The sequence below is a fragment of the Canis lupus genome, chromosome 14 (assembly GCF_003254725.2).
Source record: "Canis lupus dingo isolate Sandy chromosome 14, ASM325472v2, whole genome shotgun sequence".
NCBI classification, from domain to species: Eukaryota; Metazoa; Chordata; class Mammalia; order Carnivora; family Canidae; genus Canis; species Canis lupus.
The window spans coordinates 6,394,231-6,418,589 of record NC_064256.1 but is presented as its reverse complement, the minus strand read 5'-3'; the positions used below and the strand labels follow the sequence as shown (position 1 = coordinate 6,418,589).

The following is a 24,359-nucleotide window of genomic DNA, read 5'->3' as shown; positions in this document are numbered from 1 at the left end:
TTTCTTGCCATGCCCAGAGGCATGTTTCCTCCTGGACCCAACTGTGTGCCACATATTTCCCAGGTCTGTACCTTTCTCATCTTTTCCTACCACCAGGTTGTCCTCAGTAAATCCTACCTGTCTTAAGACTCACTCTGCTCAGAACCCATCTTTTCTGAGAAGCTTTTAACTGATTCTCCAAGTACATTCATTTCAATTCCTATGACTACTGGTTACTTGCTAGGTGCTGGGCACATGAGGATGAATTATAGCCTCTGTCTTCTCCTGACACCCAAGAGAATGAAAAACCAAGTTAATCCAGGAGTTTTTTAAACCAGAAACACCATATATATATGTATACCTTTCCCCTTCAAGTAGGTACTTGAGAATTTTAACTCCCGGATTTAAAGTGTGTGCAGAGGAAGAATTTGACATACAGAGGACAGAAGAAAATTTTCTTGTGTCTGTTTGTGGTTGATTCTTGCTGGGCTGAACACAATGTGTGTGAATGATTAAGTCCAATAAAGTATGATTCCTAAAATTAGGTTGTTCTATCTTTCTCTTTCGCCATGGAGAACAAAGTCAGATTATGCAGATTTATGTTTATAGACAAGGAAAGATCACCTTTGTTTAAGAAACCCTTTGCTTGGGGCAGCCCAGGTGGCCCCGGGTGGCTCAGTGGTTTAGCGCCACCTTCGGCTTGAGGTGTGATCCTGGGGACCTGGGATCGAGTCCCACGTCGGGCTCCCTGCATGGAGCCTGCTTCTCCCTCTGCCTGTGTCTCTGCCTGTCTCTCTCTCTGTGTCTCTCATGAATAAATAAATAAAATCTTAAAAAAAAAAAGAAACCCTTTGCTTAAAAATCAGAATATATGATATCGTCTAATCTTCAAGAAAAAGCTCTAAAACATAGAAAGAAATTGATGAAAGGTATACACCAAATGATTTTCTTCAGGTGGAGGAACTCTTGGTGATTAAATAAAATACTTCCTTTTCACCCAAACTTTCTATAACAAGCAATTTCATTGTCGTAATCAGAAAGACATTTTCATTTTGGGAGAAAGCACAGAAACAAGGACATCAATTTGGTACAAATGCAGATGGATCACTTTAGAAACAGTCCAAAATTGAATATTAAAAGGCCTTCTGTTTTGTTTTAATATAGAGTGAGGACAGGAATGGGCCACCTCTACAGGGAGATTCAGCAGATGTGGACTGGGGGGTTGTAGTGTTTCAGAGTAAACATTATAAAAATAAACAAATGAGCAAACTAATGGAATGTGATAGATAGGATGCTTACATAATTACTATAGATGCTGTGCCCTTTTTTGTTTTTTGGTTTGGGTTTTTTTTTTTTTTTTGGTCTGAGACTCATAAAGGACTTTAACCTCAGGTCTATTAATCTGGCTTTTATCATTGGTCAGAGTTAGTGGCACTTTATGTTCTAAATCATAAATACATGATTTGCCCTTGGTATGCTCTAGCAATTTTGTTTTCTTTCCATCAAAGTTTGTTATCTCATTGCAGGAATGGAAAATGTACGGACTGGTGATATCACACAGGTGGGTGTCTATAGCCTTGAGAATTTGACATGCAGGTGGGAATTTTACCATGTGGACATTCACTCGAGTTCTTACTTGGCCTACACAGATCAGCCTCAGCTGTGGGCACTATAAATAAAGTTCAGGAGTGACACTGAATTCTGGACTCTGGAAAGACCCTTGACCATGAAGTTGATCCTGGTTTTTGGTGCCCTTCTGGGGCATATCTACTGTCAAGAAACATTTGTGGGGTAAGTTATACTCTCTGGTGCCTATTTGAACTTTTTTACCTGAATCACAGAGTCTCACTGGATTGTTGCAGAATAATGGGTGTAAGTGTTCAGCATTTTCAGAGAAGTTCTCTTAGGTTTAGAGAGGGGGAATAACAGAAACGAGTGACCCAAGAAAGAGACGAATGACATCTAAAGGAAAAAAACAGGGGATCCCTGGGTGGCGCAACGGTTTAGCGCCTGCCTTTGGCCCAGGGCGCGATCCTGGAGACCCGGGATCAAGTCCCACATCGGGCTCCTGGTGCATGGAGCCTGCTTCTCCCTCTGCCTGTGTCTCTGCCTCTCTCTCTCTCTGATGACTATCATAAATAAATTAATTAATTAATTTAAAAAAAAATAAAGGAAAAAAACAAAGCGAAATCTGAACACATGTACCTTATTTCTCTCTCCCCTGATGATCAGAATGTAGGGATGATAGACGTGAGTGAAAATAAAGCAGTTTGGCTGAATGTCTCAGCACATCTCAGTAACTGATGGGTTACTCTCCTACCATGTCCTCCTGACCATTCTGGGCTTCACGCTCCACATCAGTTCTTGACCTCTCCATCTTCAGATCTAGTGCTCAGGCCATGGAACCTCATGAGGCGGGAGGATCAGGGCTGCAGATTTCAGCCCAAATCCAACACTCGTGGCTTTGTAGGTACTTTGCTCCAAAGTACTTTGGTTCCAAGATTCTGTGAAAGGCTTTAGGCAGCATTTCTTGAAGAGTGTTCCAGGGAATTAAGGAAGTGGTCAAATAAATTTGGCTCAAAGAAGTGGGTGGTCAAATAAATTTGGGAATTGGAGTGTTTAACAAACTATAGGATTTCTAGTGACTTTTACTAAATTGGTATGCATTGTAAATCTATAAGAAGGGATCTAGGTTGCTGCATTTACCCATTTTTTTTGATCATCAAACTCCTCCTCACTTTTTTTTTTTTTTTTTTTTTTAAATGTGCTGAGCAACTCAAAGGGCTACTATTCCTTAGAACACACACCAGGAAATATTCGCCAAAAGCAGTATTTTTCTCAAAGCCTTTCCATTACAAAGGAGGGCTCCTGGGTGTCTGCACTAACTAAAAGGAATGAGACTCAAATGGAAGAATTTTCAGATCATTTGGCAGGTGGATACTTGAAGGCAGAAGAGCCTTGAAGATCTTACACTCTATTACTTACATATTTTACTAGCATTCATTGGAAATTGCATGGCACTTGGTTTCAGAAGACCTGGGTTCTGGTCCTTGTATATGGCTCTTTGAACCAATCCTTTCCCCACTGCACAAATGCTCAGGGCAGTGACTCAGGAGGTCAGCCTACTTGGAGAAAGGATAGAGGAGAAGAAACCTCTACTGCCAAGGAAGGGCTATGCGAATACAGATCTACTCCCCAACTTTTTTTCTAAGGATATGTGTTTGCTTGTTCTGCAACTTCTCTTTCCTGCCAACATGTCCTTGATAGCCTTTACTCCTCATTATGTGTGTTTATGGATGTGTGGAGACACACCATGATTTTTCAGGGTCCCAATTGTCTTTGGTATAGCCCAAGCTTGGGCCACATGAACGGGGTTTGGAGATGGAACTCTAATACATTTCAGTTAACAACAGCAAAACATCTTAGGTCTACCCAGATGTGAATTCTGTTCCTTTTACAAGCTCCAAACTAATTATTCCACTTAAAAAAAAACCCAAAACAACAAACCACCTCATTTCTGAAAAGCAGGAACAGACAAGTTTTAAAAGCTATTGCTTTATGACCAGCAGGTGTTATTTTATAAATAATCATTAGCTAAAGGAAAGGTAACTTTAATGGCAAGCTTCCTGCCAGGAGTAGGTACACCTCTTAATTATTATCTAGATACCATTTCCTTGGGGGAAATAAAGCCATTCTACCAACTCCTCGTTCTGAGGATGTGGGTCAGTATACGATTTATTAGTTTCTCATTTGTCAAAGAGGTTATTAACTGCTACATTAACCTCCAACACGCAGAGAGTAACAGGGGCAGAAAGCAACAGGAAACAATGTCCAGGTTTTGCTTTTAAGGTCATGTCTGTGGTTAATATTCTTAGGGACCAGGTTCTTGAGATCACACCAAGGAATGAAGAACAAATAAAACATCTGGTGGAATTGGAGGCTGAAGAACACCTTCAGGTATCCATCCTAGAGGGAGCTTCTGTTTCCCAAAGTCACTACTCCACAATTAGACACGATGATTGGGATCTCTTACTTTGGACTGTACCTCATCTTCTCTGACATAGTGTGGAACACTAACTCATGGAGCTGGGGTACAGAAAACCTGGGCTCTAGTTTCAACTCTGTGACACTGGGGAAGTGACCTACCTTCCTTGAGTCTCATTATCCCATTCAGTCTGATGAGGATAAATATGCCATTCTTCTATCTCACGAGTTTATCATAAAAGTGAAATGAGAGATCTAACGTGAAAGTTAGTTTGAAACATTGCTGAAAAGCTTTAATGCATTATTTCCATCCTAAAATAATTTACAGTATTGATATTGTGTTATGAAATGGATTCCTTGAATGTCAACTGTTGAAAAAAACTGCCATAGTTTAAATAATCTTTGCCTTTGGCCAGTTTTAATATCTATCTAGCCATAGTGGGGACAAACAATATAACACATATGTCCCTCTTTAGATATTTAAAAACCCTCTTGCAACATCAGAGTGATTCTAGAGTGATTCTGGTCTTGTGGGCTGGAGGTAGAATAGATACAAATTGATTTCTGGAAACCTATCCATGCTGTGCTGTCCATTTTCCTGGAATGACCCACTTACTGCCTTGGCCTTTTACTCCTTCCAGCTTGATTTTTGGAAACTACCCACCATCCCCGGGGAGACAGCCCATGTCCGAGTTCCCTTTGTCAGCATCCAGGCAGTCAAAGTTTTCTTGGAGTCTCAGGGAATTGCTTATTCCACCATGATTGAAGATGTTCAGGTAATTATCCCACAGACCATTCTTCCAGAGTCTTGCTGGTCTACATGAACTGAAGGTCCAGCCTTTTTTCTCCTTGGGTACCCTCTGCCAGGGGAAAAGACTTGTGGGTGCCCCTGGGGCCTTCCTGCAGGCTCGGCTACCCCTGTAGAGAGGGTAGGGAGGCACTGTCCCTCTCTCTTTTGCACTTGATGCAAGTGAGATATGGTAATAAAAAAAAAAAAAAACTACAGGGAAAGGGCAAAACAATCTCTGGCATGAAATATGAAGTGCAAACAGAAGGGTGTTAGTTTAAGTAAAACGTTACCCATTTAATTTTTTGTTTTTTTTTTTTAAAGGATTGTATTTATTTATTCATGACAGACAGAGAGAGAGAGGCAGAGACACACAGGCAGAGGGAGAAGCAGGCTCCATGCAGGGAGCCTGACATGGGACTCAATCCCAGGTCCCCAGTATCACACCTTAAGCCGAAGGTGGCGCTAAACCGCTGAGCCACTGGGGCTGCCCACTCATTTAGTTTTTAACTGGGGGTTAACTCAGGCCCTGGGTCCCAGAAAGATAGGAGCCATAACACAACCATGGGACTGTTCGTCATGCTGTATTTGTAGCATCTGACTGGCCAGGAGGCCTGTTAGTGCCTCATCTGCTTTCAGGATGCTGCCAGTATAGGGGAAAGGCATAACCCCAGAGCCTGTAGGACAGGAAGAGGATGCTTGGGACTTGGGGACCTGAGTGTTAGCATTTCCTTCACAATTGTCGATGCAAATGATGAATTGCTATAGACTATTCATAAGTGTGGCTGGTTTATCTTAGGTTCTGTTGGACAAAGAGAATGAAGAAATGTTACTTAATCGGAGAAGACAACGGAATGGTAACTTCAACTTTGAGGCTTATCATACTTTGGAAGAGGTGAGTGTTTTAAAATGAACCTCTGAGAAATGGGCTGTTTTCTCCTCTGATGACAAGGCTTTTACTTCTATCTGGTGACTTAATGGGAAGTATTTCTGAACTTCTCCAATCTTCTCTAGGATTTCACAGCCAGTATCAGTGTCACTGCTTTAAGGCAGGACCTGAAGCCCACTTGCCCATCCCAGGAGTCATTCCATTATTTGGAATTGTCTAAGACTGTCTTAAGTGAGCACACAAACAGCCTCTCATGCTGAGGAGCCTCTCCCCTCAAGACCCCTTTGCCAATTTCTGACCTGTGTGGCCCACAAAGCCATTTGAGAGCTAGGCTTCATGGCTGCCGGTGATGATGGAATCAGGGGCACCCTGACACCTCTGACCTTCAGCAGAGGGTGGGGTCTCCCAATCTGACCAACCCTCGGAGTCCGAATGGTAGTGAAGTGTCAGGAGGCCTCCGTTGTCTTTCCTGAGTTTTGTTGGTGTGAAGAATGCCCCCTTCCTCCAGCTGGGTCACACACTGCCACCTGGACATCTGGGCAGGGCTGTACTTGCCTCTTGTGACACGGAGCTTTTCTTGGGGTTCACAGGGGTCCATTTGCACCAAATGACTTGGAGTGGGGGAATGGAGGGGAGGGCGTGAAGAGATGGGGGTTGGAGGGCCACAGGAAGAGGTGGGGGAGTAGGACAGAGCCCAGAGGCGGAATCTGGTAGGGGCTCATCCCCCACACCAGACATCCCAAACACGAAGAAGCCTGAAACTAATTTTCCCCCCTGATTTATTCGGTGGCAAAAGCTGACCTGACCTAAACTCATCTGGGGCCCAACTCTGACCTGAGCTGACTGGCTACTCATTTGTTTCACTGCCAGAGATATTAATGTGCCTGCATATGGAGCGACGCCACGTCGATAATATAGATGCTTCCTCTGACCTTTCTAAAAAAAAAAAGAAAAAAGAAATTTTTTTAAAAATTTGAAATCTGTATGGCCCCTCAGGGTTTCAGCGAAGGGATCATGAGCCGGTACAGAGAGTGAGGGGGAAGGGGCGTTAAGACAGCAGAGGCCGGCGGCGGCGGCGGCGGCGGCAGGGGCTGCTCCCGCGCCGTCGCCCTCCCGACACGGCCCCCGCCGCCCCCGCCGCGCCGCAGCCTGGGTGCCCCGCCTGCCCCGCGACTCCGTCAGCCTCGCAGCGCGGGCCGCGTGGCCGCCCGCCGAGGTGCCTCAGAGGCCGGCGCCCCGCGTGCCCTCCAGCAGCCCGGCTGCCCTGTGCGGCGCCGGCCTCCACAACCACCTTTTGGGGGGGGGGAGGGCGGAGCAGGAGGCGCCCCTGCCATTTGTGTCCCTCTGGGAGTGAGGGCGAGCCGGCCTGGGGCCGGGGAAGCCGCCCCTCGGAGATGGGCTGAGGGACGCCACAGGCAAGGCAGAGAAGTGCCATTTTGTTGGCGGCACAAAGCCTGCACGAGCCGGCTCGGCGGCCACAAAATGGCGTCCCCCCCGCAGCCCCTGTGGAGGCCCGGGGACTCGTGGTCTCGGCCTCGATTCCCGCGTCCCCGAGCCTGCAGCGTCCGCCGCGCTGCCCTCCGCGTCCCGCGTGCGTCCCCCGAGGGAATGGGAAGGGGGAGCCGGGGAGGCCACTACCGGGGGCATCACGTCGTTCACCGGCCAACGCCCGGTGTCTCCGGTCTTACACATTGCAGATTTCCCAAGAAATGGACACCCTCGCTGCTCAGTACCCTGGTCTGGTGAGCAAAGTGAACATTGGCCAGTCTTTTGAAAAGCGGCCCATGAACGTGCTCAAGGTACACCGGCGCAGCTGGGGTTCCCGTCGAGGTCTCTAAGCGGCCGCCGCTCCCGGGCCGGCCAGCAGCCCGCCTCCGCCTCACCGCGCTTCCGCCCCCCTTCCCCGTCTCCTCCTAACCGGTCCCCGCTGGTTTTGAGGCTCCCCCTCCCCACCCCCCCCCTCCCGCTTGCTTTTTTCTTGTTCTCTTTCCTGCGCAAGCTGACGCAGGTCTGCAGGAGTGAATTAATGCTCTCATCTTGATAGATTCGCTCGTAGGGAACCAGAGGCGACCGCGCCAATAGGAACGGAGGCAGGGGGAGGCGGTGCGGCCCGGGGCGAGGGGGGCGGACGGAGGAGGTGACGGGGTCCCGGGCGGGGGGCGGGGAGGAAAGGACGAGGGCCCGGGGCGAGGGAGGGATGGGGGTGGTGGTGCGGGCCCGGGGGAGCGGGCCGGGGCGGGGGAGCAGCTAATCTGTAATTAATCAAGGTAGGAGTTCTCTACCTTGGGTCCCTTGCTTTTCTTTTCTTTTCTCTCTTTTTGTAAACCAAGAGATTTAAAAAAAAAAAAAAAAAAAGCGCCAAGGACTTGCCTGAGCTGCATTTAAAAACAGAAGCGTTCCTGCAAGCGTGCAGGAGGGAGGACAGGGCAACTAAACTGCATAGGCAAATGCCCAGAAAGAGAAGGCATTTGTTTTTAAAAGGTGCTAGTTTGGAAAAGGTTAGGGTTTTACTCCAACCTGTAACCTCTGACAGCCTTGGTGCTCATAGTTGCAAGCTTTTTCACTTTGTCCAGAAAAAAAAGAGTGAAATTTATTTACCAGGTTTCCTAGAAAGAGTTTGTGAAAGAGAAAAAAAAAGAGATAATGTCACAACTCCCTACTAAATTTGGAAATGTTATGGCTGAGAACCAACGGACTCATTGGGACAGATGGATTTCTCCAGAGTGTTTCTCCCAAAGCAGACTGGAGAGAAGTGGTTTGCCTACTTTATGACACGGTGCTACATTTGCTAATATTTACTACCTATTTAAAAAAAAAAAAAATTCCTCTACCCTGTTTCTGTTTCTCCCACCCTGGGGCCAGGAAATCCTAGATTGTCCTCTCCCTTGGATTGTCCTGCCTCCTCTTCCCTGGGGTACCTCGGGGGTGAGAATGTTACATGTTTTTGAAAGTTCCCGGCTTTTTACAATTGAGCTCTTTGAAGGAAAAGACATGAAACACTTATAACTAAAACTCTTGAAGCCCATGAAATGTAATTTTTAGCAAGGATTTGCATTTCTCATTTACCTTATCTGCTATGTTTAGAATGCAGCACAGAGATAGAAGTTGATGGTGCAAAAATAATCTTTTCCTCCCCATTTACTGATCCAATTGGCAAAGCCACTCTTCCAAATAAAACTAAGACAGTTAGATCATAAAATTTAAACTCTGGAAAGCACATCCAGAGCCTAGCATCCTGTTTTTATGAAGGACTCAAAAGGTTATCACAAGCATTTTTATTGCAAAAATTAAACAATTATTGTAAAAATCAGAAAAAAGAGAAATGAAAAAGGAAAAACATCCCCATATTCCTAATTCCATGACGATTCGATGGGGTGATAGCTGTTAATATTTTGTTGTACATCTTGCTATTTCTCTCTTTGTTCCCCTCTTTCCTCTTTTATGTCTGTGTGCATACATATATATACATACATGAGCTAGCCTTTTAAAAGAAAAAGGCATCATACTATTCTGTAACCCATTTGATAAAATTTAGAACAAACGATGAACATACTTTTCATGTCATTACATTATCTGCAACGCGTTTCTTTTTATAAACATCGCAGGAGAAAAAGCCAATGCCCTCTTGTTAGCCTGCATTTAAAGTCATATTAAAAGCAAGGGGACCAGAAAAATCACGCGAAATAAGAGTTTATCTACAGCATCACTGTCTGCACCTCTACACCTCCTCCTTCTCTCTCCATCACGTCAAGTACAGAAAGAGGGACAGATAGGCCCCAGGGGAAGAGAGGGGGGACAGGAGCCCACAGCAGTGGGAGCTGTTCACATTTCCCACATTGTTTTACAGTTCAGCACTGGAGGAGACAAGCCGGCCATCTGGCTGGATGCCGGGATCCATGCTCGCGAGTGGGTTACACAAGCCACTGCACTGTGGACAGCAAATAAGGTCATTTTTTCCCCTAAAATTCCTCGATTATTTTGACTTTCTGGGGTTAGGCTCCACCTAACCACGCAAGGGTCTTTGTAGAGCCTTTCTTTGCGTAGGCAGGAAACAGGCCCATTCAACCTTTTTTGGGATTGCGGTATTGCTGCAGCCAGCATGCTGGCACTGTCCCCGGGCCTGCCTGCCGGCCACTGTGTGCTTTGTTAACAGACACAGCCAGAAGAGATTGAGAGGGTGGTAAGTAAGGACCCCAGGAGTCAGATTTCAGCATAAGAACAGAGTAGAGAAAAATTGCTTTGCTGCCTGGGGCCTTGCGGGCTGAGGGACGATGTGCTAGAAATCTATAAAATCACCAAAGGGGCTCAGATGGAGAATATAAACAGGTGCTAGAAGACTTTCCTTTGCCCTGCAGATCTAAAGTGAAATTGGTTAAGGGTTTCTGGGTTTTTCTGAAAATTTTCCAAATCTGATTCTTAAGTCAGAGTGTCGCAATACCTTTCTTCCACATGTTCATTGGAATTAGAGTCAGGACGCTGGGCTGGGTGTGACCTAGACTGGTATTGCTTAAGTAATTCAAAAATGACACGCTATAAATCAGAATGTTAATTCATGAGCAAAGGAAATCAATCCACATCAGATCATTCAAGCATGTGCAACCACGTGCATACTGACTGATACATTTTTCCCTTCAATTAAAATGCAGTTACCTTTAGGGTATTATGAAATGGATATTTAACAGTTGAATAATAATGCCTTAGGATGGCTGAGCACAGGAAATGAATAAATTTTAATCCAGCAGAAACTTCAACTTTACTGCAATTGATCGCAAGTAGAAATTTAATTCCCCAAATGGAATTTAACCGGTTCTCTGTAGCTTCAGAAAAGTCTCTACACATTTAAGTAATCTGTTGTTCGTTGTGAGTACTTTTGGAAAGCTAGCCTGTGTGATGATGAAGGAAAACTGAAAAAAAATGTCTTTGGTTCATAGATCTGTATAAACCACATACACCTTTGCAAAATGCTTTCCCAGAATGAATAGAAAGAATTCTGCTTTTGAGAGAGAATGGATAAGTGATATCTGAGTTTTACTTAATGTCAGTAAATGATTTTGACTGGAAATAAAAATATAGACGCTGGCATATTAAACATCACAGGAGACTGGGAGGTAGCCCTGGCAGGCTCTCATTGACCAGTAGTGGTATCTAGTTCATGTTTGAAAAAAACACATTACCTTAGTACTCCATCCTGTGTTCCCTGGTGAAAGGGGAGTGTGAAATTGACATATATGTTGTCTCTGCTCAGATTGCCTCTGATTATGGAAATGATCCATCCATCACTTCCATTTTGGACACAATGGATATCTTCCTGCTGCCGGTCACAAATCCTGATGGATATGTGTTCTCTCAAACCAAAGTAAGCCTGGACCTTTTTCTTCTTCAACAAGAATTTATGGAGATGTGTAGGAACTTAAAAAACAAAAGTAACCTTTCTGTTCTGGATTTACCATAAGTGGGATGCATAATTTCTCAGTAGTAGCCCTGAACTGAGGCATAGAGTGGAGTGGAATAATCACCTCTTATTCCAACACACGATGTCTTTACATACTGCCTCAGTCAGAACCCATTTCAGCTGTGAGGCCGGGCTATTAGAGCTCAGTGTTCACCGTGAGTCACCTAGGAGATTTGTTCCAGTTCTCTCTGCATTTTTTTTTTTTCCTGTGGTGGGATTGATGGAAAAGAGGAGGCGGATATTACCTGCTGACAATTAGATTGCAGTAGGATTTGGGTAGGCAGTACAACGTATTTAGCGTTTTACTTACAATCTGGAAAAGAAATCCTCTGTAATATCACTAAAAGAAATTACGTAGTATTTTTCCCCCTTTAAAATCTCATTACGGAACACCATAGTGGTAACTGTGACCCCACGTATATTCAAAGTGAATCAGAGCTTCAGGTTTATTTTTGGAGAGAACTGATGACGATAGTGTTTTTCAACGTGTGTTCAGAAAGAACTTGTACTCATCTCATGAGATATCCTGTGAATAGAGGCTCCACGGTCAAGTTTGGGAAGTTCCGCCCACTGTACCCCCATCCTGGAGCGGCATTAAAGAACGCAAAAGAATAAATAAAAAAAAAAACCCTTAGAAGTGCTGAGGTACATTAGCCAACTTAGCTCTATATCTTCCTGAAATATTCTATTACAGAACTCTTGTTCTCTCCCCACTTTGTTGTTGTTGTTTTTATTTTTATTTTTTTATTGTTAAAGTTTAATAGAACTGGCGTCCTATAGAAGACGGTTTGGCAGGTATTGATCTGAGGAGATGGGGGATTATTTACTTCTCATTTCGGTGAGATGACCAAGAAGCTCCTTTCAGAACCCTGTAGGAGGACTATTTGACACCTCTGCCGGCAAGAGAGATTAGTGTAATTCCAAAGGGGCCTTCCCTGGAGGGAGCAAGGGAAATGAGCAGAATTCTAAAGGGACTTTCTCATCAGGCCCAGTGACTGTCTTTCTCTTTTGTCTGTCTTCTCTTTCTGTTGGATTTTAAAGAATCGTATGTGGCGGAAGACCCGGTCCAAGGTATCAGGAAGCTTCTGTGTCGGTGTTGACCCTAACCGGAATTGGGACGCAGGTTTTGGAGGTGAGCGCAGGGACTTGCCCCCAGGGACCGCCTGAAGTTGTCTGGCCAGCTAGCTGCTTTGCAGGGCTCTGCAGTGCTGTCAGCCTGCTAAGCCCATTCAGGATTGAAGCCATTTAAAAACCTATTTGAAAAACACTTAAGTAAATTCCCTTCACAGGCACGCAGCTCTGTCACAGATCTCTGAGCAGCATTTAATATATTTTGTCTCACATCTTAGTTTTCCCACAAGCTGTAGCCCAGCTCGGCTTCACTTCTGAGTTTCCAGAGCAAAGTCTTGGCGCAATGGAGGGAGGCCTTAGGAAGGCCTGAACCAACCACTAGAGGGGGTTAGGATCTATTCAGATGAGAAACATTACATCATCTCTGGATGTTTCGAGAAAGAAAACTAAAAAGAAGTACAAATAGGATTAAGGAATTGATTTTCAAAACAGATTCAAAGAGAAAATATTGGCTTGCTGCTCTGGTTTTGTTGACTTGTGCCCCTAATTTTGGGGGGGGGTTCAGTGGCAGCCTGGTTTGGGGGCTTCTTTATGCTTTTAGGGACCTGTTAAAACTCCTGTGTTTCTCTAATCACAGAATTGATATTTGTTTGTTTGTTCCTCATCAGGTCTGGTAACAGTGAGGTTAGAAACTGTCTTTTTCAGTGTACTATCCCTAGTATCTAGTACAGTGTCTGGAACATAGAAGGCAATCACTAAATATTTGTAAGACGAATTAATGAGAGTTATTGAACCAAGAAAAGACCCACTCGGGAATTGTGACAGGATATGGATGAGTGGCAAGTTCATTCATCACTTTTATAATAGTTTTTTTAGCATAGGAAAAAAAAAATCAAAGCATCAGATTCAAAATACTGAACAATACCCAGGGATTCAATGTCAGATATTTTTTTCTTGAAGTGTTATTATTCTTATTAAATGATCTTGAAATAAAGTGACAGGTTGTATTCATACTTTGTCTATATCATTTAGAGACCCTGGGGAGTCCCAGCCCCTACCAGTTCCCTAGAAGTTTCTCTAGCTTTCAGAGCCCTGGCCAGGCCACAGTGGACCACTTTGGTGGTCACGAATAATTCCAGTTGCTGAGAAAATCAGGGCCAAAGGTGGCCTTGTTGTCAAGTGCACTTGTGATTTCCTCACTGCACAAAGGGTGTCAGAGGTTCCTTGCATTTATGGCTTTGTGATTTAGAAGTACAGATGCATAGAATCTTCTACTCTGGGACACTAAGAATTGGAAGAAATCCCAGAAAGAGAGCTTGCTCAACTCCCACCCAGTGCAGGAATTCCATCTATAATGTTAAATCTAGCTTTTCTTCCAACAACTCCCACAGAGAGGAGATGATCTAATTTGATAGCTTTCTGCCATATAGAAGAACCATATTTCTAAAGAAGAGAGATGTGTCCAGAATCACTTCAGTGTGGCCTCCTGTGCCCTTAGATAGCAACTCAATCTAATGCAGGGACAGTCTTGCTGATTTTCAGAGGAGGAACTTTAGTGATGCACAGTAAATGTATCCATACAGCATCTCCTTAAAGGTCACTGTTCCTACTGGACTTCTTTTGCATCCCATCAGGGCCAGGAGCCAGCAACAATCCTTGCTCTGATTCCTACCATGGACCCCATGCCAACTCTGAAGTTGAAGTGAAATCCATAGTGGACTTCATCAAGAGTCACGGGAAAATCAAGGCCTTCATTACCCTCCACAGCTATTCCCAGCTGCTCATGTTCCCCTATGGGTATACATGTACCAAGTCAGATAATTTCGATGAACTGGTAAGTTTCTGAAATGCCATTTTAGCTCAGCCACAAAGATCCGTTGTGTTGGACAAGTAAGTTTCAGTGGGGAAATCAGGTACTGAGATTATGGTGTACTAGTGACAAGTTACAAAGATGAATAGGTCCAACCATTGAGAAGACTGTGATACAAGCAGGGGCTTGAAAGACTGGTTATGGACTTTCCCAAGTGAAGTTTCCTTGGGAAATAGAATTCATGAAATTACTGTTGCCTTAATCTAGATGAGCAGGCGCCTAAATTTGACTAAAAAATTCCCAGGATGTGCTTTCTGTTGCTTAGGAAATAACTACTTGAATTTGGACCCGGGAGGGTGGGGGTGTCTTGTTTTTTTTAAGATTTTATTTATTTATTCATGAGAGACAGAGAGAGAGAGAGAGAGGCAAAGACACAGGCAGAGAGAGAAGCAGGCTCCATGCAGGGAGCCCAATGCAGGACTCCATCCCGGGTCTCCAGGATCACCCCCTGGACCGAAGGTGGCGCTAAACTGCTGAGCTACCCAAGCTGCCCATGGACCCAGGGGTCTTAGATCTGTAGTCAGATGCCCACAGATGCTGGATGCTAAATAATACTGTCTCCCAGTTCTTTGCCCCATACCTTCCTCATGCTTTCTGCTCTGTGACCTGTCATAATGCTGCACAGGTGTGTGATGTTGGGCATCAAACACTCCCTTCCCTAACTTGCTGCCTTCCATCATCTTTCCTGTTTTGGGAATGAGCAAACTGGTGACAGCCTTAAGGCAGATGGCAACATCTCAGAGGGCTTCTTACGGTTGAACCAGAGCTATCCCCAGCTGAAGAGAATGTGCAGATATTCCCAATTTGGCTTTTAGGCTTGGTTTTTGAGACCCATGTGTTAGAGATAAATCCTGAGATGGGACCTTTTGGTCAATTTATTCTCAAACATGTTATTGTCAGCAGCTCCTGGCATAAATGGAATAAATTATTCCCATTCAGGTGTATCTTTCATCTCATCTGTTGCATGTTAGCCTTGTAGGGCAGCTTTCAGGGTTTTGATGGTATTACCACCCAAGGTCAAATCAGGGGGAAAAAAACCTTAGGATTGAAAAGAAACTAAAAGGTACTTTGAGTAGACCTAGATGACCTTCAGTTATCTAAACCAGATGCTTCCATCTCTGCCACATTGTCATCTAGCCTGTGTTTGTGGACAGTTTCCCACCTTCCAGGGGATTCTCTTCCATTGGGGCTGATTTGATTGTTTGAGGTCTTCCCTATAAAGAGCCAAAGCCTTCTCCTTACCTTTTTTACCTGCCAGCCCTGGTTTCTCTTCTTGCTCCACAGAGCAAGTTTATTTTCCTTTGTAAAGAAGCTAATGCATTAATCACTTGAAGACCAGTAACCTGCTTCTCCTGGGTTTTTCTGTATCCCTACTGCATACTTGGCAGTGCCTTCAAGCACTCCTAACGTAGTCCCAAGTTCCCTCACCATTCTGGTCGCTGTTTTCCGAACATGCTTTGGTTTGTCTGTGTTCTGCAAAGGCAGCTCCCAGAAGTGAACGTGAAACTTGTGTTGTGGGTTAACCAGCACAGAGCAGAGCATGACCATCACGACCCTCATCCAGACCGTGCACTTCTGCTTAAACAGTTGAGGGTCACATTAGTTTTTTGGCAGTAGCACCATGCCGTTGACTCATGTTGGGCTCATTGACAACTGAAACCCCCAGGGTCTCTGAGGATTCTGCCGAGCCAGGTTTCCCCCATCTGGTAATTGTACAGTTGTTTTCCTGGACCCAAGTTCAAGACCTTACATTTATCCCTAGCAAGGACAGTAAAGCCTCAATCAGTCAAAATTGGAACCCTCAAATAATGGAAAATATTTTGCTGAGCTCTACTTCTTGGAAAAAGAGACAATCATAGGGAGGTAAGCCAATGTAGGGATCTATTTGAAAAAAAAAAAAAAATCAACTTCCCGGGTACATCCTGGGGTCAGTATGTATTCTCTTTAGCCCCTACTGCCATCCTACCCCTGAACCAGGAGAGCTGGTGGCAAAATAATGACCTCAGTGTATGTTATTGCAAACACCTGGATGACCGAATAAACAATAGAGGTCTTCATGTTGTATTTTCAAAGCCAACAGAAGTGAACTAATGAACTAAAGCTTGCTTCGTGGTGAAAATGACTGAAACGAAAGAGCATTATGCTTATGTCTCAGTTAACCAGAGAGGCCCAGTTAATCAGACAGTCCCATTCTATGTTCTGCTCTTGAGAGTCCATTCTTTGAGAAGCAAATGTCATCCATCTACCTTTCCTTGGTTCTCTTACTCTAGAATGAAGTGGCCCAAAAAGCTGCCCAATCTCTGGCCAGCCTGCATGGTACCAAGTACAAAGTGGGACCTATCTGCTCAGTCATCTGTAAGTATCTAGTGTGTATTTACAAATGACCCACTAAATGGGCACCATGTGATTTGGGGCCAGAGCCTTTTAGTGCCCTGATGTGCAATGGATAGGTCTTTATGCATGGCCCAGTTGCCCTCCATGAGGTACTGCGTGATGTCTGGAACAGAGAGCTTCCTAAATATTTGAGCTATGTGTGTGCCTCTCTGTGTGTCCTGATCCCTACAGCTCACTGTTGTTATGTGGAATCTCTTTGCCTAAAAATAAGCTTTTGTCAAGACTCAGTCCTAAGTCATTACTTTTATTAATTATTCCTTTCTTGTCTAAGAGGGGTTTACACCCTGAGTTAATGCCATGGACTGGATGTGGGGGTGACTCTTTAAAAGGACCCAGATATTTCAGGGGATAGACTTTGTTGCAGCCATTCGTGCACATAGAATGTGGGGAGACACAGGGGAGAACAAGTCAGGAATACCGCCAATGTCAGGAATAAAGCTAGGGAGCCTGTTCTCAGACTTTCTGAGGCTCCCCTCTCCAACAGTGGAGGGATAGAAACAAGAAACAACTGAGTGCTGTGGGAAATTGTAATGCACCCATTCAGATTGTGAGTACCCCAAAGGAATCTCCCCACTTCCTTATGGACAAACCCAGAAACTCAAGACACCCCAATTAAGTGCTCAGGAATCTCCTAGTGCTTCCACGCCCATGGACCCTTTGGAAACAAATGCCTCCTATAGGCACTCACTCTATTCAGCACACTTTTATTAAGCCTCTACTATGTGCTAATCATTATGCCAAGTACTACAGACATAGATAAGTTACAGAAAACTCACTGCTTAATGTGGGAGATGAACAGGAAGACAAATGAACATCAGTATGCTGTGTGCAGTTGTGGGCTATACATGGTACAAAAGTGTTAGAAAGTTAGAAGGATTTCACAGTGGCAGAATCAGGAAAAGCTACATACAGAAGAGGGCAGAATTTTGATGGTTGCTTGCCAAATAGTAACTGGAAGGGAAAAGAATGGGTCATTCTGGCTCTTTACCAGTGTGGGCAAAGGCACAGAAGTAAGAAACTGCATGATGGGCTCTGCGAACCACAAGGGGGTTTGGGACCATTGAAAGAAAGTGGGAACAAGGGGAGTGGCATTCAGGTTTTTGGATGCCATGTTAAGGTGTTAAAAATTTAACTCTAAGGATACTGGAAGCCATTGGAGTTTTCAGCAGGCAGTGAGTATGTTGAGGCATTCTGTTTTATTTTTATTTTTATTTTTTTAAAGATTTTATTTATTTATTTTTGAGAGAGAGAGAGAGGGAGAGGCAGAGACACAGGCAGAGGGAGAAGCAGGCCCCATGCATTGGAGCCCAACGTGGGACTCGATCCTGGGTCTCCAGGATCACGCCCTGGGCTGAAGGCAGTGCCAAACCACTGCTCCACCCAGGCTGCCCGAGGCATTCTGTTTTAGATGAAACACACTAGCAGCAGTGTGGAGGCTGGAGTGTGATGGGTTGGAGTACGAAAGTCCTACAGGAAAAGTAGGACTTGTTCACAGGAGGAAATGGTCATCTGTGCTAGAGCAGTGCCACTGAGGATCTAGGGAGACATTAATCAGGGAAAACCAGAAGGCTTTTGTCACTCATTAGATGTAGAGAGTTTCTCACTGAAGGTCATTAAACAGGGCCGTTGACAGAGGGAGACCCCCCAGAAGTTGAAGGAGGGGTGACATTGGAGAGAGAGTGCGTTCAGCTCTGGGCAAGTTGAGGTTGAGATAACGGTAGTGTTTTCAAGTGGGGATGTCTCATAGGCTTTGGGCCGCATGGCCCTGGGATTTCTTGGAGAGAGAGAATCTTCAAAGTAGTTGACAGGATGGTTGGAAACAGGAGAGCAAGGACATCACTTGGATTGGGAGGAGTCTTGGATGGAGGAGGGGAGCAAAATGTCAGACAGCAGAAGGGGTTAGTGAGGGAGGGCCACACAGTGGGGCTGGGCAGAGGGCCCAAGAAACCAAGGGTTGGAAGAAGGGCCCAAGAAACCAGTTGTTGGAAAGGAGGCTGTGGTTAACAATGATGAGAGGCTACAAAAAGGTCAGCTGTGACAAGGACAGAACATTTACCACTGAATTTTGCTTATTGGTGACCTTAACCAGAGCAGTTTCATAAACATGGTGAAGAATTATTGGAGGACCACATGGGATAAGGGAGAGAGGAAGTTTGGTGACTAGACTGCTCTTTGGGGGAACCTAGATGAGAAGGGGAGGAGAGAGGAAAGGAGAGTTTTAGATGTTTGAGATGAGAGACTTATTTATTGGCTGTGGGAAAAAGACCAACAGCGAGGGAGAGGTGGAAGATGCAGGAGAGAGAAGAAATGAGCGAGGCAGTGCCTTTGCAGAGTTGGGGAGAGGAGGAACAAGAAAGAGTCAAGCAGAGGTGGGTAAGTCAGGCTTGAAAAGGAGGAGCAAGTCTGCAGATGCTGGAGGCACCAGCACAGCTACATCTGTAAGGAGGGTGGGAATCTAAAGGAAGGCGCCCTTATTAGTCATGGTAATCATGGTGACCTTGGAGCAATAGTTCACTTACCGTATCTATAACAACTGATGGAAATTCCTAAACTACTGATCATGAAAGTTTGGGTGTTTTCCAGATTATAGTTTTTCTTTTCTTTTCTTTTTCTGCTATTATGTTACATTTAAAATACTTGATGGAAAAAAGAATTCTAATAACCTTCATATTTTATGTTTCAGTCTCATAATTTTGTTGATGAACACAAATTTATTTATCTAGTTGTTATCAATGTGTATGTTCTATTTTGTGTCCAGCCCTTTTCAGTTAATGTTATTTCTTGTACAGTTCTATGCATTTCCACTCTAGGTGTTTGTTATTTCAGTAGATAGCTCTATCCTGGTTATTGCTCTATCCTTTGTGTTATTTGCTAAATGGTGCTGCTCCATGTTGGTGCAGACATGTTGGTACAGACTTCTTTTTCTTCTAGATGACATCTTTGGTGTATATTCCCAAGGCAAGATTACCAAGTCAAATGGAATGAACAGATTTAGAGTTCTTGTTACATATTTTTTAGAATATTCTCTGGAAAGCTGATCTGCTTACAGTTGCCCCGACCTTTTAAACCATGTTCCATGTGAGATTGTCCTCCCTTTTGGCAGAGGAACCTCCAGGGAAGAGGGCCCTCTGACTGGTGGTGCTGGGAAGGAGGCCATCATGGCCACTGAAAGCAGAGGAATGCATGTTTTCTCTATTGGGCAGCCTCGAGTGGAGGCTGGAGTTCAGAATGTCAGCAGAAGGGCATTCTCTGTTCTCCACATGGGGTCTTGGCCATTTTGTTACAAGGAATCTGGTTTTCCACCTTTCTTATCTTAGGCATGTGCAAGTGAGACCTTGGGAGGCTGAGCTTTAGTGTGCTTTTCTTGGTAAGGTTATCGATATTTCTTTTTTTTTTTTTAAGATTTTATTTATTTATTCATGAGAGACAGAGAGAGAGAGAGAGAGGCAGAGACACAGGCAGAGGGAGAAGCAGGCTCCATGCAGGGAGCCCCATGTGGGACTCGATCCCAGGACTCCAGGATCATGCCCTGGGCCAAAGGCAGGTGCCAAACTGCTGAGCCACCTAGGGATCCCCTATAGATATTTCTTATAGGCAAATATCAGACAGATACAGGGTTTGCTGTCTGATCTTTCAGAGCCTGACCATTAATGATCAAGCAAATTCTGGCTGCATCTTGCCCAGAGCTGACTCTGTTATCCTTGATTCTGGCCTAATGGCAGCTTGGACAAGTACTGCTTCTAAGAACAAGTCCCAATTAAGTCCTTTTTGCCACCTGCCCTAGATTGGCATGTAGCTCTGGGCTGAACACCTGTTTCACTCCACCCAAGAGGTGGCTGGGCTCCTGTAGTGGGTGAGACATTTCCTGGGTAGCTTCTCACCTGGAAAGGGCTCTGAGTTGCTGCACTATGATAGGTGTTTGGTCCAGGAGAAGTTGTTACTTGAGTTCTTTCTCTGAGAGGTAAAGGCTGCAAAAACCCAGACCTTGGGGATAGAGGCCTGGTTTTGAGTTACAGTTCTGCCACTTTGGAGCCAAGTAATATTGGGTAGGTCACCTGTCCTCCCTTGTTTTTGTTTTTTTAATCTGTGAAATGGGTTGTTGGGAGGCTCAAAACATAGGATGTAGAATAAAAGTGTTCACTAATTATAAGGCACTTTATAAATGTTGCTTGTTAGGATTACTCTCCAGGTACCTCTTATCCTTCATGTGGTCCAACTTTTTTGATTGGATCCTAGTGGTTTATCAATAATGGTGGTTACAATCACAGCTGAAATTTATTGAATGCTTATCCTACATACTTTATCCCAGTTCCTTCACTTAATTTTTCAGAGTCTCAGTTTCCTTATCTATAAAATGGGAATAATACTGGTATCTACCTTAGGACCCATGTGGGGATTAAATCAACCAATTTAGCATAGTACTTAATACATTTAGCAAGTACTCAACAAGTGTTGGAATCATACATATAATATTCTCCCATTTAATTCTCACTGTGAAATAAGTACTGTAGTATTATCTCTTATTGATAGATGAAGCCTTTGGGATTCAGAGAGGTAAGTGCCTTAGGTCACCCAGTTAATGAGTTGCAGAATCAGGATTCAATCTGAGGCCAGGGTTCTGTCTACCATGGACCTCTTAGTCGGGTAGGCTGTGGGCAGGTAGTGTAAGTTAGTAATTTTGGTACCCAGGAAGATTCAGTTCAAGTCAGTAATCATTTGGGTGAAGGCAAAGACACAAATCACAGGCATTTATTGCATTAATTTACAATATTAACCATTAATCCTACTTCTTCCTGGTACAACACCCTGGTCTCCCCTTCTGTCTGGCACCATTCTTAGGGGCTAGGTGACTTCCTTCATTTCTGCCCCATCTCTTCCACTTGACCTCTACCTGCCTTCCGTGGGAGGGGCCTCAGAACCCATCCATTGCTCAGCTCTTCTGAATCATGATTGCCCTAAGTTTTTGTAGGCTGATGCCACCTTCCTTTATCATCTGTCACGTCAGCGGCCACATATTACACAGGTGCATATTACTTTATTGGTGTAACCCATCATGTATAAGTGCTGGGTATATTATTTGATATCAGAATAAAACCTACTCCACCCTTATGCTGAAAGTTCCCTGAGGGCAAGGGCCAAGTCTCTTACTCTATTTGTAATCCCTCCTCTCCCACGAGAGAAAACAATGTCTACCTCTAGCACTCCTCTAAAGAAGGAAGTGGTGAGGCCTCCTTAAGGTGTTGAAGGTGCCAATCAGGAGAGCAGGCAGGATTCCAAATGGGTGAGTGAAGCCAGAAGCTCCTAAAAACACCAAAGGAAGGCTAAGTATAGTGTCCATTTGAATAATACCTTTTGCTTTTCAAATTAACCTTGTATTTTGTCATAAGCATGACCCTCTACGAAGCTATCCCTGCTCTCAAAGTCCATGCAGAGATGCAGAGGGGCCTGATTTATCTCTGGTGAGGGTGAAGCCTAATAGGTTATAAAGCTGGAGAGGCTAGGGGGAATAGCATAACCAGACTTTATTCTCATTTGCCCTTCAGACCAAGCCAGCGGAGGAAGCATTGACTGGTCATATGACTATGGCATCAAATACTCATTTGCCTTTGAACTGAGGGACACGGGTCGATATGGCTTCCTTCTGCCGGCCAATCAGATCTTGCCCACAGCTGAAGAGACCTGGCTTGGCTTGAAGACAATCATGGAGCATGTGCGGGACCACCCCTATTAGGGCTCTGGGGAATAAAGACCATTAAAAGCTCTTTGGTTTGAAGCAAAGTTGGGTTGTGATTATTCCTTTTTCTCATCCTGATCTAGGAGCACTATTTCTTTGCTTTATGTTGTCCTAAAACATAGCAAGCCACTGAACTGTACCTCTCCATCTTTAAAGACAAACAAACAAATGAAAAAAAACCTCATCCTAAGCCAAGAGCTCCCAACATTGTTTAAAAATTTTTTTTAAATTGTGGTAAAATATACACATCGTAAAATTGACCATTTTCACCATTTTAAGTGTGTAATTCAGTGGCAGTAAGTACATTCACAAGGTTGTGCCATCATTACCATCTATCTCCAGAAGTTTTTCATTATCCCAAACTGAAACTCTGTACCCATTAAGCAGTAAATGGCCATTCTCCCTCTCCTCAGTCCCTGGTGACCTTTATTCTTTCCTTCTGTATGAATTTGCCTATTTCAGGTATCTCATTATAAATGGAATCATACGGTATTTGTCATTTTGTGACTGGCTTATTTTATTTAGCATAATGTCCTCCAGATACATCTGTGTTGTGGTGTGGGTCAGCCCCTTCACCTTAATAGAGTAGCATTTTGGAGTTAGGAAGGGACTTTCAAGTTTATTTACTTAATAAATACTAATTAAGCAACTACATGGTACCATACAGTGTCCTAGGTGCTATATCCTCTGGTCCCATTGTTGCTTTTGGCTTTCTTTCCCATTTCTAGTATGCTGCATTATAAAAACAAGTGGAGACCCAAACCAATGACACTCATTTCCTCCTGGCTGCCCCATCAAACCTGGGTCTCACATTCTATATAATTTCTTTTTAGGCATTCACTTCCATTAAGGTGTGAGAGTTTCTTCGTGTTGATGGTTTTCTTTAGGAGGAGAAGGTGGGAAGTGAATTTCAGCTTCCCTAGATAATTCTGAGTACTTAATTCTTTACTTCACATTTCTTGCAGATTCAGCTCTTACCTTCTCTAGTTACTAATTTCAAAGCTGAAATCTATCTCAGAACCCAGCCTTTGACTTGGACCAGGGTGGGTGTAGGAGTTCAGTTTCAGTGCTGGAAGGATGAAAGAGTCCTGATAAAGCCCCCAGCTCCATAGTTCCTGATGAAGAACCCAAACTTACTTAGGCTTCTTTGAGTCCTGTTTTTGACTAGGGCCTTGTCCTTGGGTCCTGTCAGTCTAGCAAAGAATCATGCTAAGTCATCCCCTAGTCCTTGATATCTGATTGAGTTCCTTATCCTCCACGTTTGATGACTTAGCCCTTGGTCTGCTTTTGGCAAGAACCCTGTGAGTCCAGTTAAACAAGAAGCCCCCCACCCTTGATGTATCCTCTCAGCAGTTTTCCATCTACTGACCCCTCTCACTCTGCTGTCTTTACTGTACTTGGAGTTGAACACACTCTCTTCTGTTGTGAGAGCTCTATTGCAATAATCTTGAATAAAATCCTCCTTACAGTTTTGACAAGTGTTGGAACAATTTTTCTTTAACACTCTCAACTATGACTTTTGGTTGTATCCACTGCCCTTGAGCAAGAGCAGAAAAAAATGATATAGACCATGGGGACAGTGGGATGGAGGAGGCTTTGGGCTTGGGGCTCTGAATTTGAGGATTTGGAGCTCCCAGAACACACTCAAAGGCCTTAGAGTCCCTGAAGAAGCCGTGGAGATCATGAGTGCCTTTCATTTATCCCGATAAGATTTAGTGGAAAGGACACCAGACTCAGAGTCTAGCAAATGTAAGAAAGCCTCATTATTAATAATACCATTAAGACTTACCTTTACTCAGATCCCAAGGAAAACTGATATTTTATACACATTAACACTTCTTCCTATCCCATTGACCTCATGTATTTCTACTTTTTTAGTGGAGTCATAAGAGTTAGGTGTCAGATTCATAACAAGTTATAAACTCACTCCGACTTGCTCTGGTGAAACTCTCTGATAGGGCTTATCAAGTGTGTGGTCTTGGAGTTGGCTTGAGGTTTCCTCTGCTAGTCTTTTTTTTTTTTTCCCTAGAGGTAACTCCATTTCAGGTTTACAATTTGGTGTCTCCTATCAGGATAAATTCTTTCCAGCACTGTGTGGGACTTCCCTATTTACTGAAAAAACACTATTTAAATACCAAGCAATGAGCAATATGGCACCCTTGGCACAAACTTTTCCAGCCTGAGGAGCATGTTCCTGAT

General features: G+C 44.1%; 1 protein-coding gene across 1 annotated transcript; it reads left to right on the top strand.

The window, feature by feature from the left end:
• The first annotated feature begins 1,611 nt into the window (after window positions 1-1,611).
• CPA2 (carboxypeptidase A2) lies at window positions 1,612-22,204 on the top strand. Its single transcript, XM_025471652.2, has 11 exons — window positions 1,612-1,770; window positions 3,855-3,936; window positions 4,605-4,739; window positions 5,550-5,645; window positions 7,337-7,438; window positions 9,487-9,585; window positions 10,885-10,995; window positions 12,133-12,223; window positions 13,797-13,996; window positions 16,303-16,387; window positions 21,970-22,204. The coding sequence occupies exons 1-11, from the start codon at window positions 1,706-1,708 to the stop codon at window positions 22,155-22,157; spliced, it is 1,254 nt and encodes a 417-aa protein (XP_025327437.1). The 5' UTR covers window positions 1,612-1,705; the 3' UTR covers window positions 22,158-22,204.
• Window positions 22,205-24,359: the final 2,155 nt, after the last annotated feature.

Bases quoted from the DNA above. Each gene is read 5' to 3' on its own strand.
- CPA2 (XM_025471652.2), top strand. From the start codon at position 1,706: ATGAAGTTGATCCTGGTTTTTGGTGCCCTTCTGGGGCATATCTACTGT. The intron at 4,740-5,549 runs GTAATTATCCCA...GGTTTATCTTAG, and splicing joins CCATGATTGAAGATGTTCAG to GTTCTGTTGGACAAAGAGAA. The intron at 9,586-10,884 runs GTCATTTTTTCC...GTCTCTGCTCAG, and splicing joins CACTGTGGACAGCAAATAAG to ATTGCCTCTGATTATGGAAA.